General features: G+C 38.2%; 1 protein-coding gene across 2 annotated transcripts in view; it reads left to right on the forward strand.

Moving 5' to 3' along the window:
- STAG2 (stromal antigen 2) overlaps nt 1-13,808 on the forward strand; it is a 116,169-nt gene that overhangs the window by 72,103 nt on the left and 30,258 nt on the right. For both annotated transcript variants that reach the window (XM_025205184.1, XM_025205183.1), the window contains exons 7-15: nt 364-568; nt 4,009-4,160; nt 6,887-6,960; nt 7,058-7,181; nt 9,153-9,251; nt 9,355-9,434; nt 9,792-9,899; nt 11,550-11,661; nt 12,482-12,599. In XM_025205184.1, the coding sequence (XP_025060969.1) occupies nt 364-568; nt 4,009-4,160; nt 6,887-6,960; nt 7,058-7,181; nt 9,153-9,251; nt 9,355-9,434; nt 9,792-9,899; nt 11,550-11,661; nt 12,482-12,599 (1,072 nt within the window). The remainder of the gene's footprint in view (nt 1-363; nt 569-4,008; nt 4,161-6,886; nt 6,961-7,057; nt 7,182-9,152; nt 9,252-9,354; nt 9,435-9,791; nt 9,900-11,549; nt 11,662-12,481; nt 12,600-13,808) is intronic.

Raw genomic sequence — 13,808 nt, forward strand, 5'->3', positions numbered from 1 at the left:
ACCCCTTGAACGAGGACATGGCCAGATGCTGGCCCAGGCTGGCACTTTGAGGGGGGGAGGAATTAAACCCCCTCCCCTGCTCTCCATGGGACCCCAGCTGGGGGTTAGACAGGTCCCTGTGCCTGAAGAAGGGTGTTTGTATCTGAAAGCTTGCAAAGAACAATTTTTCCAACTATTTAGTTGGTGTAATACAAGATATCCCATTTACCCAAAGAACCTTGTCTGCCTGTGTCCTTAGACCAACATAGCTACAGTCAACAACCTCTATATATTATATGCTTTCATATTGTATTTAATTATATGGTGGCTAAGACTTTAAGAAGTTTAACCTTTTTTCTGTTCCTGTTTTGTTCCTGCTTATAGGATAGCGGAGATTATCCACTTACTATGGCTGGTCCTCAGTGGAAGAAGTTCAAATCCAGTTTTTGTGAATTCATTGGAGTACTCGTCCGGCAGTGTCAATATAGTATCATATATGATGAATATATGATGGATACAGTGATTTCACTACTTACAGGACTATCAGATTCACAAGTCAGAGCATTTCGACACACTAGCACACTGGCAGGTCAGCATGCTTTTATTTATTCCTATTCTGTATTAATTTTGTTTCCAGTCTTGCCTGGGAAGGGACGGTTCTATTTAAAAAAAACAAAACAAACAAAAAAAGTTGTGAATATTTAGATTCCAGGTAATTCATAATCTATTGAATTGGATTTACACAATTTTTCCTTCCCCCCCAATATTTAGTTGTATATTCTGGCTCAGTTTTTTGTTTTGTTTTGTTTTTTTCTTTTAGATTTGATCCCACTTTTAATTAGCAATTAAAGCAAGTAATTGAATTTTTATATTAAAGTGAATCTTCGGTTACCCAAATCCACTGAGAAGCTGTTGAGATAAGTGAAAATGTAGTATCTTGTGAGGAAGTACACATGCTAACATAGTGTGAATAGTATAAAATAGTAGCAGACTTGCATTTAATAGATATATGTGATTTAAGAGAGCAGTTATGATACTACCAGTTACAAGTTACTGTATTGAACCTAGGAGTAGAGATGCAAAATGGGGAGTACTCTGTAACAGGTAGAAGTAGTCACATTAGTTAAGTTTGGTATAGTACTGTTACTCCTATAAGTAGAGTTCGTTCTGTATTCATGTGTGGGGGAGAAGGGGAATACGCGTCCACATGCGTCCACAAAAATCCCTAGTTGTGCTGTGGAACACATTTGATTTGTGGTTTTTCTCTCTCATTGAGAAACCTACTAGATCATTGAACTATATATTAAAGTATATTTGTTATCTCCCATGATAACAGCACCATTCCTTCTGAGAGATGTTTTTAGCTTAGCATCCATCTTCCATTTTTCTATTTTTAATTGACTGGGTTATTACTTGTAGTAAAAATTACTGTGCTGTTAGTTGCAGTCTTGGGGTTTGTTTGTTTTTTTTACAATCTATGAATACCCTATTTTCATTTAAAATAGTTTAAAGAGCTTTTCTAACAGTGAATCAGTCACTGAGAAAAGTATAAACCTTTTTAAGGATTTCCTGTTCCATTACTGTTTTTTTGTAAACAGTTCAATTAAACTTGTCTGTCCATGAAAACGAATAAGATAGGTAGGTAATGTTTGTCTGAAATAGCCTTATACTTTGGAGAAATGGATATTAAGTTATGGATGACTGTCACAGTGCAAGTGATTCCTTAGGACACCCAGGTACAGGTGGGTAGGAAAGGCTCCCTGAAAACAGGGCAGGTAGGAGCAACCAAATATGAGGAGGTTTGAAGTCAATTTGGTGGTGGCTTCTTTCTTGTTCAAACTGTATCTGGGGAATGAGGTGAATTTGGGCCATATGTATCCTGGACTCTTGAGAGCAGGTTGGACTCCTGAGAGCACTTTTTAACAAAGAACTTGCTGGCTCTCATAGGAAGCTAATTTCACAATCAATTCTAGTTATTCAAGAGCTGTAGTCAGTGAAATAGAACTTGGCAGATGCTTCTTGTTGCCTGACTCCTGCAGAGACGCAGTGAAGGCATTTATCATAATTACCAGAGAAGCAAAGCCTTATTACTCTAAGGCAATCATTTTCAGTTGTTCTGTTGGTATTCTACTGTATAACTAATGTAAAAGTAGCTACTTAAAAAGCAAATCTTGCAGCTCTTACCTAAGCAAAATTCCAGTTGAAATAACAATGGGCTGAACCTAAGTAAAGGTTGCAAGAGTGGTGCTACTGCTGGTTAATGTCAGTCCAGAAAAAAATAATTGCTTTTAATTAGGGCACCAATCAATCAGCCCTTACTCACCAAAGTAGCTGCATTGATGTCTGTTGAGCAATTTCTTCAATTAAAAAATAAAACCTGGTATCATTGATTATATGCAACCTGTCTGGAACAGGAACAGTCAACAGAACTTGCTTGTAGCTAGGATTTAGCTGGCATGTGGTGAGTCCTAACATTTGAGCTGGAACTTCTGCACTTCTTTTAATTTTGACAATGTTCAGAGTTCATCCATACCATTTTATGCTAAACCCCTCTATACCCTGCAGTCATGCCTGCTCAAACATTTTTATTCTCCTTTTTGAAGTATTCGTTCATAAAACCCTCTAGTCTTGTATATGATTCAGTATTTGTTGTTGTTACAAAAAATATAAAAGGGATAAGTATGTTTTTAATGACTTCTTTCTCCATGTAGAGTCACTGAATCAGAATGGCTTACTGAAAACCATTTTCCAGCTATAATTTGCACTTTAATCAATTATCTAGCACAGGGGTAGGCTACCCCCAGCACTGGCACCAGTGTGGCATGAGAAGACACTTTGACTGACACTTGTACCTTGGGGAAAGGGCTGGGGCTGCACTGCCACAACAAGGATCAGGCCCCTCGCAGCTTCCCTGCTGTCTGTCCCTGGCATGCCAACAGCTTAAACGTTGAGGTTGCATGCGTTTTTGGCACTCTGCCCAAAAACATTGCCCACCCCTGATCCACCATTTGGACTGGCAAACACTATTACTGTGTACGGGTTTCCCTTGCTTTATGCTGTATACGTGTTCCTGGAAAATTGAGCTTAACTCGAATTCACTTTACAACGCAGCAAATAGGGTACATTCCAAGACCTCGACTGTACTGACCCCCAGACCCATTTCTACCGCTTTTACAAGACAATTTTGGTGCTCGCCAACAGCAGACAGTACACACAACCACAGGGCACTATCATAATGGGGATGGCAGCTACAGAAACATGTGTCGTGGACAACAAGCGAGGAGCACAGAGCTACACAGAAAACTATATTTTGGTGCATGTCATTCTCGCAATGCACTGCACCAAGCAGCTGACTGCGGGCTTCCACCACACTGATCACATAAGAGTGAATTTACCTTGCATATAATGAATTTTTGGTATAGAAAGGGTCATCTCATAAGAGTGAATTTGCACATACAGAACCCGTGTAAAATGAGGGAAACCTGGATTTGTAAATAAAGGACAAGAAAGTTAAATAAAATGCTCTCAACGAGGGGATGAGAAGAATTCTAAAGTGGCTTTATGAAGTTTGTTAACTAATTTAGTAGTGAAATACTTTAATATTTCCTTGGCAATGTATCTTGGCATTTGATCATCCAGCTGAATTAAAACTTTTCTGAGTAAACATGTGTTGCAATTCAGATGACATAATAACCATCAAAGCATGAGGAAAATCAGAGCTAATAGTATAGTAAACATTATGGCATTTAATTCATTATATACCTTAATAAAGGTTAATAAATGATGATGTTTGAATAGCTCTTGTTTGCTACAGTGGTAGTGACCATGCTTTTATTTAAATTTAAGTGTGCAGGATGCCTTAAAGTTTAAAGGAGAATTAAGTAAAATAATCATTCTTTTTCCATATGTATATGTAAGTGGTAGTAGGGTGTTGGTTTACTTTTATCATAACTCATTTATTTGCATCTTTCTTACATCAGATAACTTTTTTTAATCAGTCCTCATTTTTTTTTTTTACTTTTTTTGTAGCTATGAAGCTGATGACTGCTTTAGTGAATGTGGCATTAAATCTTAGTATTAACATGGACAATACACAACGGCAGTATGAAGCAGAGCGAAATAAAATAATTGGGAAACGAGCAAATGATAGGCTGGAACTCTTGCTACAGAAAAGGAAAGAGGTCAGAGCAATTGTCAATATTTCTAGCTACTGTGTTTTATGGACCATTGGAGGGAAAATGTTGATGAAATGACAAATACCATTTTTTGTCCTAAGAACTGGTTTTTGGAAAGGGAGTTTTCAGTCATTTGGGGCATGCCTTTTGTCAAAGGACTGTGGTAGGGTGCACCCCACACTGCACCCTGTGATGGATGTAATGTTGCTGTTAGTGAGTGCTGGGCATGCACCAGTAAAATTGCTCAGCATTGCACATTGCATCTATTTTGGGTAGTAGCATGTAAGCAGTGGCATGCTTCATTGCTGTGGTCCCCAGTGCAGCCCTTTGTTGAAATTTTTTTCCTTTCATTCTTTCTTTCTTTTATCTTTAAACCATACATAATCAACTCTGCCCAACAACTTAATTCTGTTAAATGCTGAGAACATACTTCTGAATATTTAGCTTTTGTAGGAGGAGGCAGACATAGACCATATGTGCAGTCACTTGTCAAAATTCAGTTGTTGCAGCCTTAATAAGGTGAACGAGGAACAATGTAATTTTGGGCACTATTTGGGATTGGGATACACAACTTTTCATATATTGATTAAAGGTTCAAATTGAGGTCAGTTTCATACCATCTTTTCAGTGCTATATTTTTCTAAGATAAGGAAGATGTTATCTCAGTGTAGTAGATGTCTTTTGTAACATGGACACCCATCTCAGAAAAAAGTTTTTGGTATAATCTTTTCCATAGAAATTGACTATCTTGGGTCAAAACTGATGCAAAGTTGGGAACCTAAAAACTACCTCTATCTCTCTCCCTTTCTGTAGATAGGGAACTTCACTAAGGTACTGCTGTCAACCTAGCACACTATTCATGATCCCTAATTAACTGTTTTTTTTTAATATCGTAAGGAAAGCAGTTAATTCTGTAAAATAATCATCCCACCTGTTTAGAAACAGCACTCCAGTTTATTAAGCCAAGCATTTTGGATTGCTTTTTTACTTACTACTATTTATTTAACTTATTATGAAAATAAACATTACCTGTTTTTCAAAGGCGTACATCTTGAAGGTCTCATCTTTTGAACAGTCACACATATGAGCAGTCCCACTGAATTCAGTGGCATTACCATATGTGTTTCCGGGATCAGTGCCTAACAGCACACAGGAGGAAATGGTGTAGGAATCAAGGCTTTCTCTAGCTTATTTTGTTGCTCCATATTTATTTGGTTTTTAAACTTTCTCTGTGAGGTTTTCTTAGCTTGATTTAATTTATCCATTTTTTTGTTGTTGAAAGTATTAGTTTGAAGGCTGTTTTCATTTAATGCTTGTGTGATTTCAGTTTGTATTTAATCATACTGTATGCCAAAATACTCTGTAATTTTCCTTTTTTATCTCATCCTTTTGTTATATTTATTTCATCTTGTAATTCTTTTTCCTATTGTTTTGCTCTTCTTCTTGAATGTAATCTCCCCCCCCACTTCACACCACACACTATATATGCTTCAGTGGGTTAGTGTTACAAAAACTGTACCCAAAGTATGCCACCTGCTTTTTCTAACCTTTCTACCTTTCTAGTTACCATAGTTAACCTTTTCTTTTTCATTTGTTCCCTTGTTATTTAAGAACACACCTGTCTAGGGAACTTTTTGGATTGCTATATAAGAGGTTCTCTGTCTTGTTTCTTTTGATGGACCATTGGAGGGAAATGGTCCCTGGTATTTCTGAGTCTGTATCTGGGTGATGTCATTTACAACACATACAGACTTTGTCTGCTGCATCAGTGTGGCTCTGACTTTCCTCATTACCTCTGCTAACCCATTCCACTTCTTTACAGACATGTCATGCAGCAGAAAAATAACTTGTTTGCTGCTCTGTCATTATTCAGTTTTCCTTCAAGTCTCTTAGCTGACTTTTCTTTATCTTCTATGCAGAATTTAAGCTTGTGATCCTTTTCTTAAATCTCTACGTTTTTGGGTACTTTTGTGTGTCCATATCTGGAATGTTACATCTTCATCTTTTCTAAGTGTTATACTCCTGCGGAGGGGTTGTTGTTGGTTTTTCTAACTCAGTATTTTTACTGGACTCATCGGATTTCCCTATCCTGACCAGCCGGGTGATGGGCAAAGTGATAAAACCAGTAAAATTCAGAAATGAAATCATAGCATGATTTTGGAACCTCTCTGTTTGCTTGATCTCTTGTAAGATGATTCACTTGTATGTTTTAGCCTATTATCTTCTCAGGGTAGGAATGGTTTCCCCTTTTTGTAAAGCAGCTAGCATTCTTTGGGCACTATTTTAATAATACTTGTCCATAAAAGCATATGAAGTGTGTTAGAGGTGGATTACTATTATTAGGCTTAAACTGGTATTAATTATACAAAGCAATTAGTTGTTCTTGTCAGACAAAATTGATTAGGCAAAATGGGTTTACTGAAGGCTAGATTGCTTGTGTAGAAGAGGAGGAAAAATCTCTTTTTCCCCTCCCTAAAGGTCTCTGTAATAGGTATTGACATGCTACAGTATTTGACGTCTGTTAAATATTAAATTGTGATACTGAAAATGTGGTATTTACAAATACTGCAGAATAGGCTTAACTACCAAAATAATTTTGAATCTGTTTGGTCTGCAATTAAGTCTTCCTTGTAAGATTCATGAATGAAACCATATTCACAACTGGTAAAATACTTGGATTATTTTGTTTAATAACATCACTTAGCATCTATGTACTATATTCTTATTTTCAGCTTCAGGAAAATCAGGATGAGATAGAAAACATGATGAATGCAATATTTAAAGGTGTTTTTGTGCATAGATACCGGTAAGTTTACTGTTAAGTAATATGTAACTTTGTGAACTTTTTGTAGGGTTGGTTTTAAGTCCTTTTAATCATGTAATTTGATGCTTCTCCCTTGCAGAGATGCAATAGCTGAAATAAGAGCTATCTGCATTGAAGAGATTGGAATTTGGATGAAAATGTACAGTGATGCCTTTCTTAATGACAGCTATTTAAAATATGTGGGTTGGACTATGCATGATAAGGTAAGCTTCATGTTATAACAATGCTGTTTGCGGCCCTGAGTTTTGGAGAGAGAAATCAGTCCATCTCTTTTCAAATTACTAGGCTCAAAATAGAATTTAGTTTTTGAGCAGAGGGACCAATGAAACTTGAAGTCATCATAATCAGACACTAATCCCATAAAGCATTTGGCACCAAAGGTTTTATTATGGTCCAGTGCCAAGCAGCAATATATTTAGGTCACCCTGTTCTATATGAATAGTATAGTTCATATTGGTCATCTTTTTTACGGTATGTTTGTCTAGATTTTCAAAAGTGAACGGCAATTTTTGTATACCATGGTCTAGATTGACAGCTGTAAAAGGGGCTGACTTCTCAAAAAGTTGGCTTTCTAAAGGAGGTATTGGCTGTAATTAAACTGTATTTTACCGTGCATGATTGAAGCTGGGAAGTTTGTCTTTTGGGGTATGGACAGATTTTGAAACACATTTGGAAGCATTTCAAAACAAAATGGTCAGCCAGAAAATGCACATGCAGCCACTGTCCCAGCCCCAGCTGGAACTATTGAAACTTGTTATGGGCTATATGCAGCTGATTGCTCTGCTTCCTGGATAGAGAAGTAGGTGGATTGGGGGATCAGAATCCCAGCTCCTGTGGCTGGCTGCAAAGGAGTCTTGCTGGGGGTGGCGGCAGCAGTAAGGGCACAGAAGTCTAGCAGGTGTGTGGTGGGTTGGGGTGCTGGATCTATCGGGGGTCTGGAGAAGGTGTCAGCTGTGGGGCAGGAGAGCCTGTGGAACTGATGAGGCATCCTACTGCTGGGATATCCATCTCTCCATGTCCTAACCTCTGCTCCCCTCCTCTCCAGGAGCAGTGAGGCATTGTGGAATTGGGGGCTGGAGAGGTGTAGGTTCCAGGTTCAGTGCAGGCATGGAGATCTGGATGGGAAGGGGGTGTCAGAGCAGCAGCTTGCAGAAGGTGCTGCCTAGCCATAAGATTCTCATTGTGGGTTATGAAGCTACTGTGCAGGGCACCCACTGCAGGGATCTCAGTGTCAAGCAGCCAGAATCTCTTCTGTCCCATCATCCTCCAGTGGAGAATAGAGGTGATTTGAGGCTGGAGCACCTGTAACCTGAGAGGGAAGAGGGGCTCTGGGAATGGCACCTGGTGGATGAACAGGTACCAGGCTGTCATCCCTTCCTCACCTGTGGGAGGGATGCAGAGCAGAGCCATGTAGGATTTTGGAGGACCTATGGGGTGTCCCTGTTTCCATCCAGACATAACACGAAGTGAAACATTCCAGAATAGCACTTCATTTCAAGAGATGCTATTTCTGGAGTGGTTCAGCCCCTTTAGAGTGTTTCAAGAGAGCGTGTACATGTGTACAGCTGGCCCATTTGGAATATTTTAATAGCATTTGAAACTATTTTTGATTGTTATGCCTTTCTTCACCCAAAGTATATAGAGTACGCACTGCGCTCTGTTGTCTTCAGCTGTTTTCACTTCAGCTTAATTGTTTCATGTTGTTTATACTGTGGGATTTCTAGGGCTTCCTGTTTCTCTGGATCTCTGGAGCGTTTAAAATACACCCTGGAAGGGCAAAACAAATGTGTAGGCAGAGGAATTATGTCATCTCTCAAACTCTGTGTTCTCCATGTTCTTTCACAGCATCTGTGAAATGAACTTGGGTTCATGAAAGTGTGTGTGTGTATGTATGCATACACGTCTTATTTGCTTAGTCTATAAAGGTGCCTTCTGACTTCAGACTAATGTGGCTAACTACCTCTCTCACTCACAAAAACATACCATTGACTAATATTACTTGAGAGCTATGCTAATGATGCCAATCAGATAATAATATTCCATAATGTAACTCAGGGCCTAAGAACTGAACTTTGTTTGACTAAGTTGAATTTTAGAGGGGAGAACTGTTTATGCTTTGAAGACTTAGGTGCATGGCTTTTAAAATTGATTTATTTTATCTTATTTTATTTTAGCAAGGAGAAGTAAGACTCAAATGTCTTACTGCTTTGCAAGGGCTTTACTATAATAAAGAGCTTAATTCCAAATTGGAACTCTTTACCAGTCGATTCAAGGTTAGTATATTTTGGTATTTAAAAAAAACAACCTGAAAATTTAAGCTTTCTACAATTCCCTCCCCAACCCCAACACTTAAACTAGTTTATTTTTTATTCCTAGGATAGAATTGTGTCTATGACTCTGGACAAAGAATATGATGTTGCAGTCCAAGCAATAAAATTACTTACTCTTGTTTTACAGTAAGTACATATCTCTTATGTCCGCTATAACTTAAAAATATGCATATGAGTAAAGATTATGGTTTAATATTAGCTAATTTTAGGCAGAAGATAGAGGTTTGTTTTTTTCATCATGTACCTGAACAAATTTTGTATTTAACAGTGTTTCTTCTAGTCAGAGCATCAACCCAATCTTCCTCCTACTGGAGCTAGAAATACAAGGTTCTTTTCTTTTTTTTTTTAAGCGCTCATACTGGATCTCAACCTTTGTAGTGTATCAGATATTGGGCAATAACTTAAAGAAGTTGAGGTTTCCTTTGACTCCTTTTTCTTCTGCTCTGTTATTAGACTTAACAAGTTTTTGTTTTATCTTCCCAGGAGTAGTGAAGAAGTTCTGACGGCAGAAGACTGTGAAAATGTCTACCATCTAGTTTACTCAGCTCATCGGCCAGTAGCAGTAGCAGCAGGGGAATTTCTTTATAAAAAGTAAGCGTAAAATATGATTAACTTTATTTTGATCACCTTTCTTTAAGGGCAGTATTCAGCATTTATTAATATCAAGAATATAGTTTTGCTTTTTAATTGGGAAAATAATTTTTTTTTAGTAAAGAAGTATTGATGGAAGATGCGTGTGTTTTAAAATACAGTATTATTGTTAGATTTACTGCATTGTTCATAAAATGGCAATGATCAGTAGTACAGTTTGTAATGAGATCTACATTTAAAAAAACAAAACAACACATGTTGACTAAACACGGGAATCCAGCTCTGTCACAGCTGCTGTCTGAACCCTGCTACACTAGAGCCCTCAGGCTGTAAAGACCTCCATATGAAATATTTCAGAGTATTTTAAAAACACTTTTTATAAAATGTCTTATTTTTATAATGTAGCATATGTGCAAAGCCTACTCTTGTAGGATTTCTTCAGGGCCTTTCTCATAGATTTCACACCTGTGCTATGGCTGTCCCAACTAAATCATACCAATAGGTACATTACACCCTGATTTTTGTTTATTAAATATAAGGAATACTATATCATGTCTGAAAGCAGAGATTTTTTTCTGGATGTACCAGGGATCTGTTTCTTTACCTCTCATCGATTTTATTTGGATTAAAAGTTCTCTCTGGCCCTTGCTACATTATGTATATTATTCTAATTGACTGGTTCATTAGGCAATAAAATTAGCCACACATGCAAAGTAATTTATCAGATGATAAAAATGACAATCCAGCTATAAAAAGAGCCAACCAGCTATAAAGTTAGTGCTTGAAAATGTGTAACAACTCTATACCAGGTTTCTGTCCAACTTTTAATTTGAATGTGTAGCAGGACCCTCTGTAGTCTTGGTATATGTGCATGCTGCATCTTGTGCTTTATCCTGCTTATGTAGGCATCCATTTTTTTTCTCCTTTTTGAATAAAACTACTTAAGGGGCTATGCAATATCTGTCCACCAATTTGTAATACTGTAAAGCAAGGGGATTTGACTTTGGCCCTTAACAAGCTCATATGTTTAAAGTTGCAGTAGTCAAATGCTTGAAGAGGAGCATTTACCAAACCCTATGACTTGGATTCCATGCCACAAAGAAACTTAATAGCCATTTTTAAAATTTACAGAGCTGCCAATTGGAACTTAAGGTATGCTTTTTCAAAAGCCTCGTTACTAGTTTGTATAGAGGCTAGGTGCTTGTTCCAGGAAAAATACATTTTGCAAAACATTTTACTCAGAAGCTGTATTGGAGGCCAATCTCAGAAACGTAAATAGCAGAACTTCAATCTTTGTCTTCATTGCTTCTTATTATCTTCTACAGAGGGTTCTGCAAAGGGCAGTTTTATGAGTAAGGACGCAAGACTTCATTCCTGTTCATGAAGTGTGCAGAATATATACTTATCTATCTTTTTCTCTTAAAATGTGGTTGCCCTAGGATCTGTCTAAAGGACCCAGTGAAATCAAAATGACGTAAATGTAGAACAAATCTGAAAGTAGCTGATTTGAGAAATCCTCCCCTTCTAAATATAACGTAGGTCCACACAACAAAACATTAAACATTTCATATCCAGACATTTGTGTCCAACAGTGATTGTGGCAATGGTTATGAAGGATTAAATAGGTTTAAAACATTTTTTTTTTCTTAGGCTTTTCAGTCGCAGAGATCCTGAAGATGATGGAATGTTGAAAAGAAGGGGGAGACAAGGTCCAAATGCAAATCTTGTCAAGACACTAGTGTTTTTCTTTCTGGAAAGTGAAGTAAGTTGAATTTATATTTTTTCTGTATCACTTGAGAGATTCATTCTTTCTTGAAGCATGCCCATATTAATTTACATCATGTTTCTTTGGGAAATGACATACTCATTCTGTATAGCGTTACACATCTTTTGAATGATCTGTAGAGTACAGCAAACCACCTTGACCATGCAGACAGCATGTCTGAAGTCTGAAACAGTACCTGAAATATTTATCTTTCTATAAGAGCATCAACAACAGGAGGAATTAAAAGTTGCTCTTTGGGGACCATGCTAATATTGTATAAAAGATTTATTATGACAAAATAAAATCAAAAGTCACCTACAAAAACGTAACGTAGTACAGAAAATAAAAATGACAAAATAACCCAACAGAGTGAATTAAGCACATCTAGTCTATTCTAGAAGGTGGTTAGTGCCGCGTGGAAGTGAAAAGGGGTTAATGGTGCGCTTTCAGGTACAGACTTAGTCAGGAAAATTAGGGATGTAGTCAGTGTGTGTTCACATACAGGTTTGAATACAGACTGCTCTCACAGTTTGCATTCTGCTGCTTTAAACTCTTTCTAAACGGCCCCTGTTGGTGTTTTAGCAACTTTGGAGTCAAACACAAAACAAAAATTCATTTCCATACTAGCTTTTCTTTTAAAAGTACTGCATTTAATATTCTGTTTAGCGGTATCTCTGCATGCATCTGTCACAGAGTTAAAAATGTGTGTGTGTGTTCTGTACCGGCAAGGGAGGCTTATTGTTGTATAGCCACTTTCATAGATAACTGTCCTGTTGACTGAATATAATTGTGTTGTTTTCTTGGGTGTTTTCTTCAGTTACATGAGCATGCTGCGTATCTTGTGGATAGCATGTGGGACTGTGCAACAGACCTCCTGAAGGACTGGGAATGTATGAATAGTCTTCTATTGGAGGAACCACTCAATGGGGAGGAGCGTAAGAGATTTCAATATAACTTATGGTCCCAACTAATATGTAATTTTTCGGTATTTGGTATACTTAAGTTCCTCAAACTAACTTATCTGAACTTCAGCTTAATTTAAGCAGAGTATAAATAAATTTAGGTACTTTCTTTCCAGATTACTGAGAGTGATTATAGTCATAGTATAGCCCATAATAGCTAAAATTACAGCCTCTTGGAGAAGATTTTATTCATACCAGAATTTTAACTCTTGAATTTTGGGACCCACTGTTCCCTTTACTAAAGTTTTATAATATAGCAAAGACTTCTATGCTCTTCAACAAAAGATAAAAATATTTTAAAGGAGTTGAAACAATGGATTTTCCATATTCAGTTACAAAGTCAGTTACTGATGCTAGCCTGAAATAATAATGTGTGCATGCCTCCTTGTTTTTAAGACGGAAAGTGTTTAAACGTTGATCTCCTGTTCATATGTATGTTACTCAACACGCACCAAAATGGGAGTATATCAGGAAAATTGCAGAAATTTCAGCTTTCCCTGATAAAGGTGTGGGCTGGGTGCAGTATGTTCAGTTCTCTACACTGCAAGGGAGCAGCGGGGGCGACCCCTGGATATCCACCGGTCAAAAAAAACCCATAGAAAAAAGTGGAGAGGTATACATGGGGGCAGCATGTGCCACTCAAAACGGGATTCTGGCCAGCTGCAGCTATGCTGTGGCTGCTGGCCAGGCTCTGCACAGCAGGATTGCCACTGCTCCAGCCCTGTGAAGCCCCCAGACCCCCAGGTAAGGCTGCTAGGGCCAGCCCAGTGTTGGCCCCAGCCTCCCCTACACCACCCAGGGTAACCTGCCACATGCCAGAGGGTGCATGGCACAGGCATTCCCAGGGACAACTTGCAGTGGCCCAAGATGTGCTGCTGCTACTTGCCCCCAGGGAATCAAACGTCCATGCACGTGTGGACGTGGTTGTGAAGGCAAAATTTGGTCCCAAAATGCTCACATCTGTCAGTGTTCGTATTTGGACATCTAAATCTAGCTTAACTAAACCTGGTAATGAAAATAAATAAAATAATTAAAACTATCTGTAGGAGGACTTCTGGAGTGGTGGGGGATACAGAGGTGGCAGGGGCGCAGGCAGCAGCTGTAGCTCCAGCTGCAACTTGGGGCCTGATCTGGAGCACCTGCCTACTACCCCCAGCTCAATTCCAAGACAAGGAGCTTTCT

Source organism: Alligator sinensis, unplaced genomic scaffold (assembly GCF_000455745.1).
Source record: "Alligator sinensis unplaced genomic scaffold, ASM45574v1 scaffold157_2, whole genome shotgun sequence".
Classification (NCBI taxonomy): domain Eukaryota; kingdom Metazoa; phylum Chordata; order Crocodylia; family Alligatoridae; genus Alligator; species Alligator sinensis.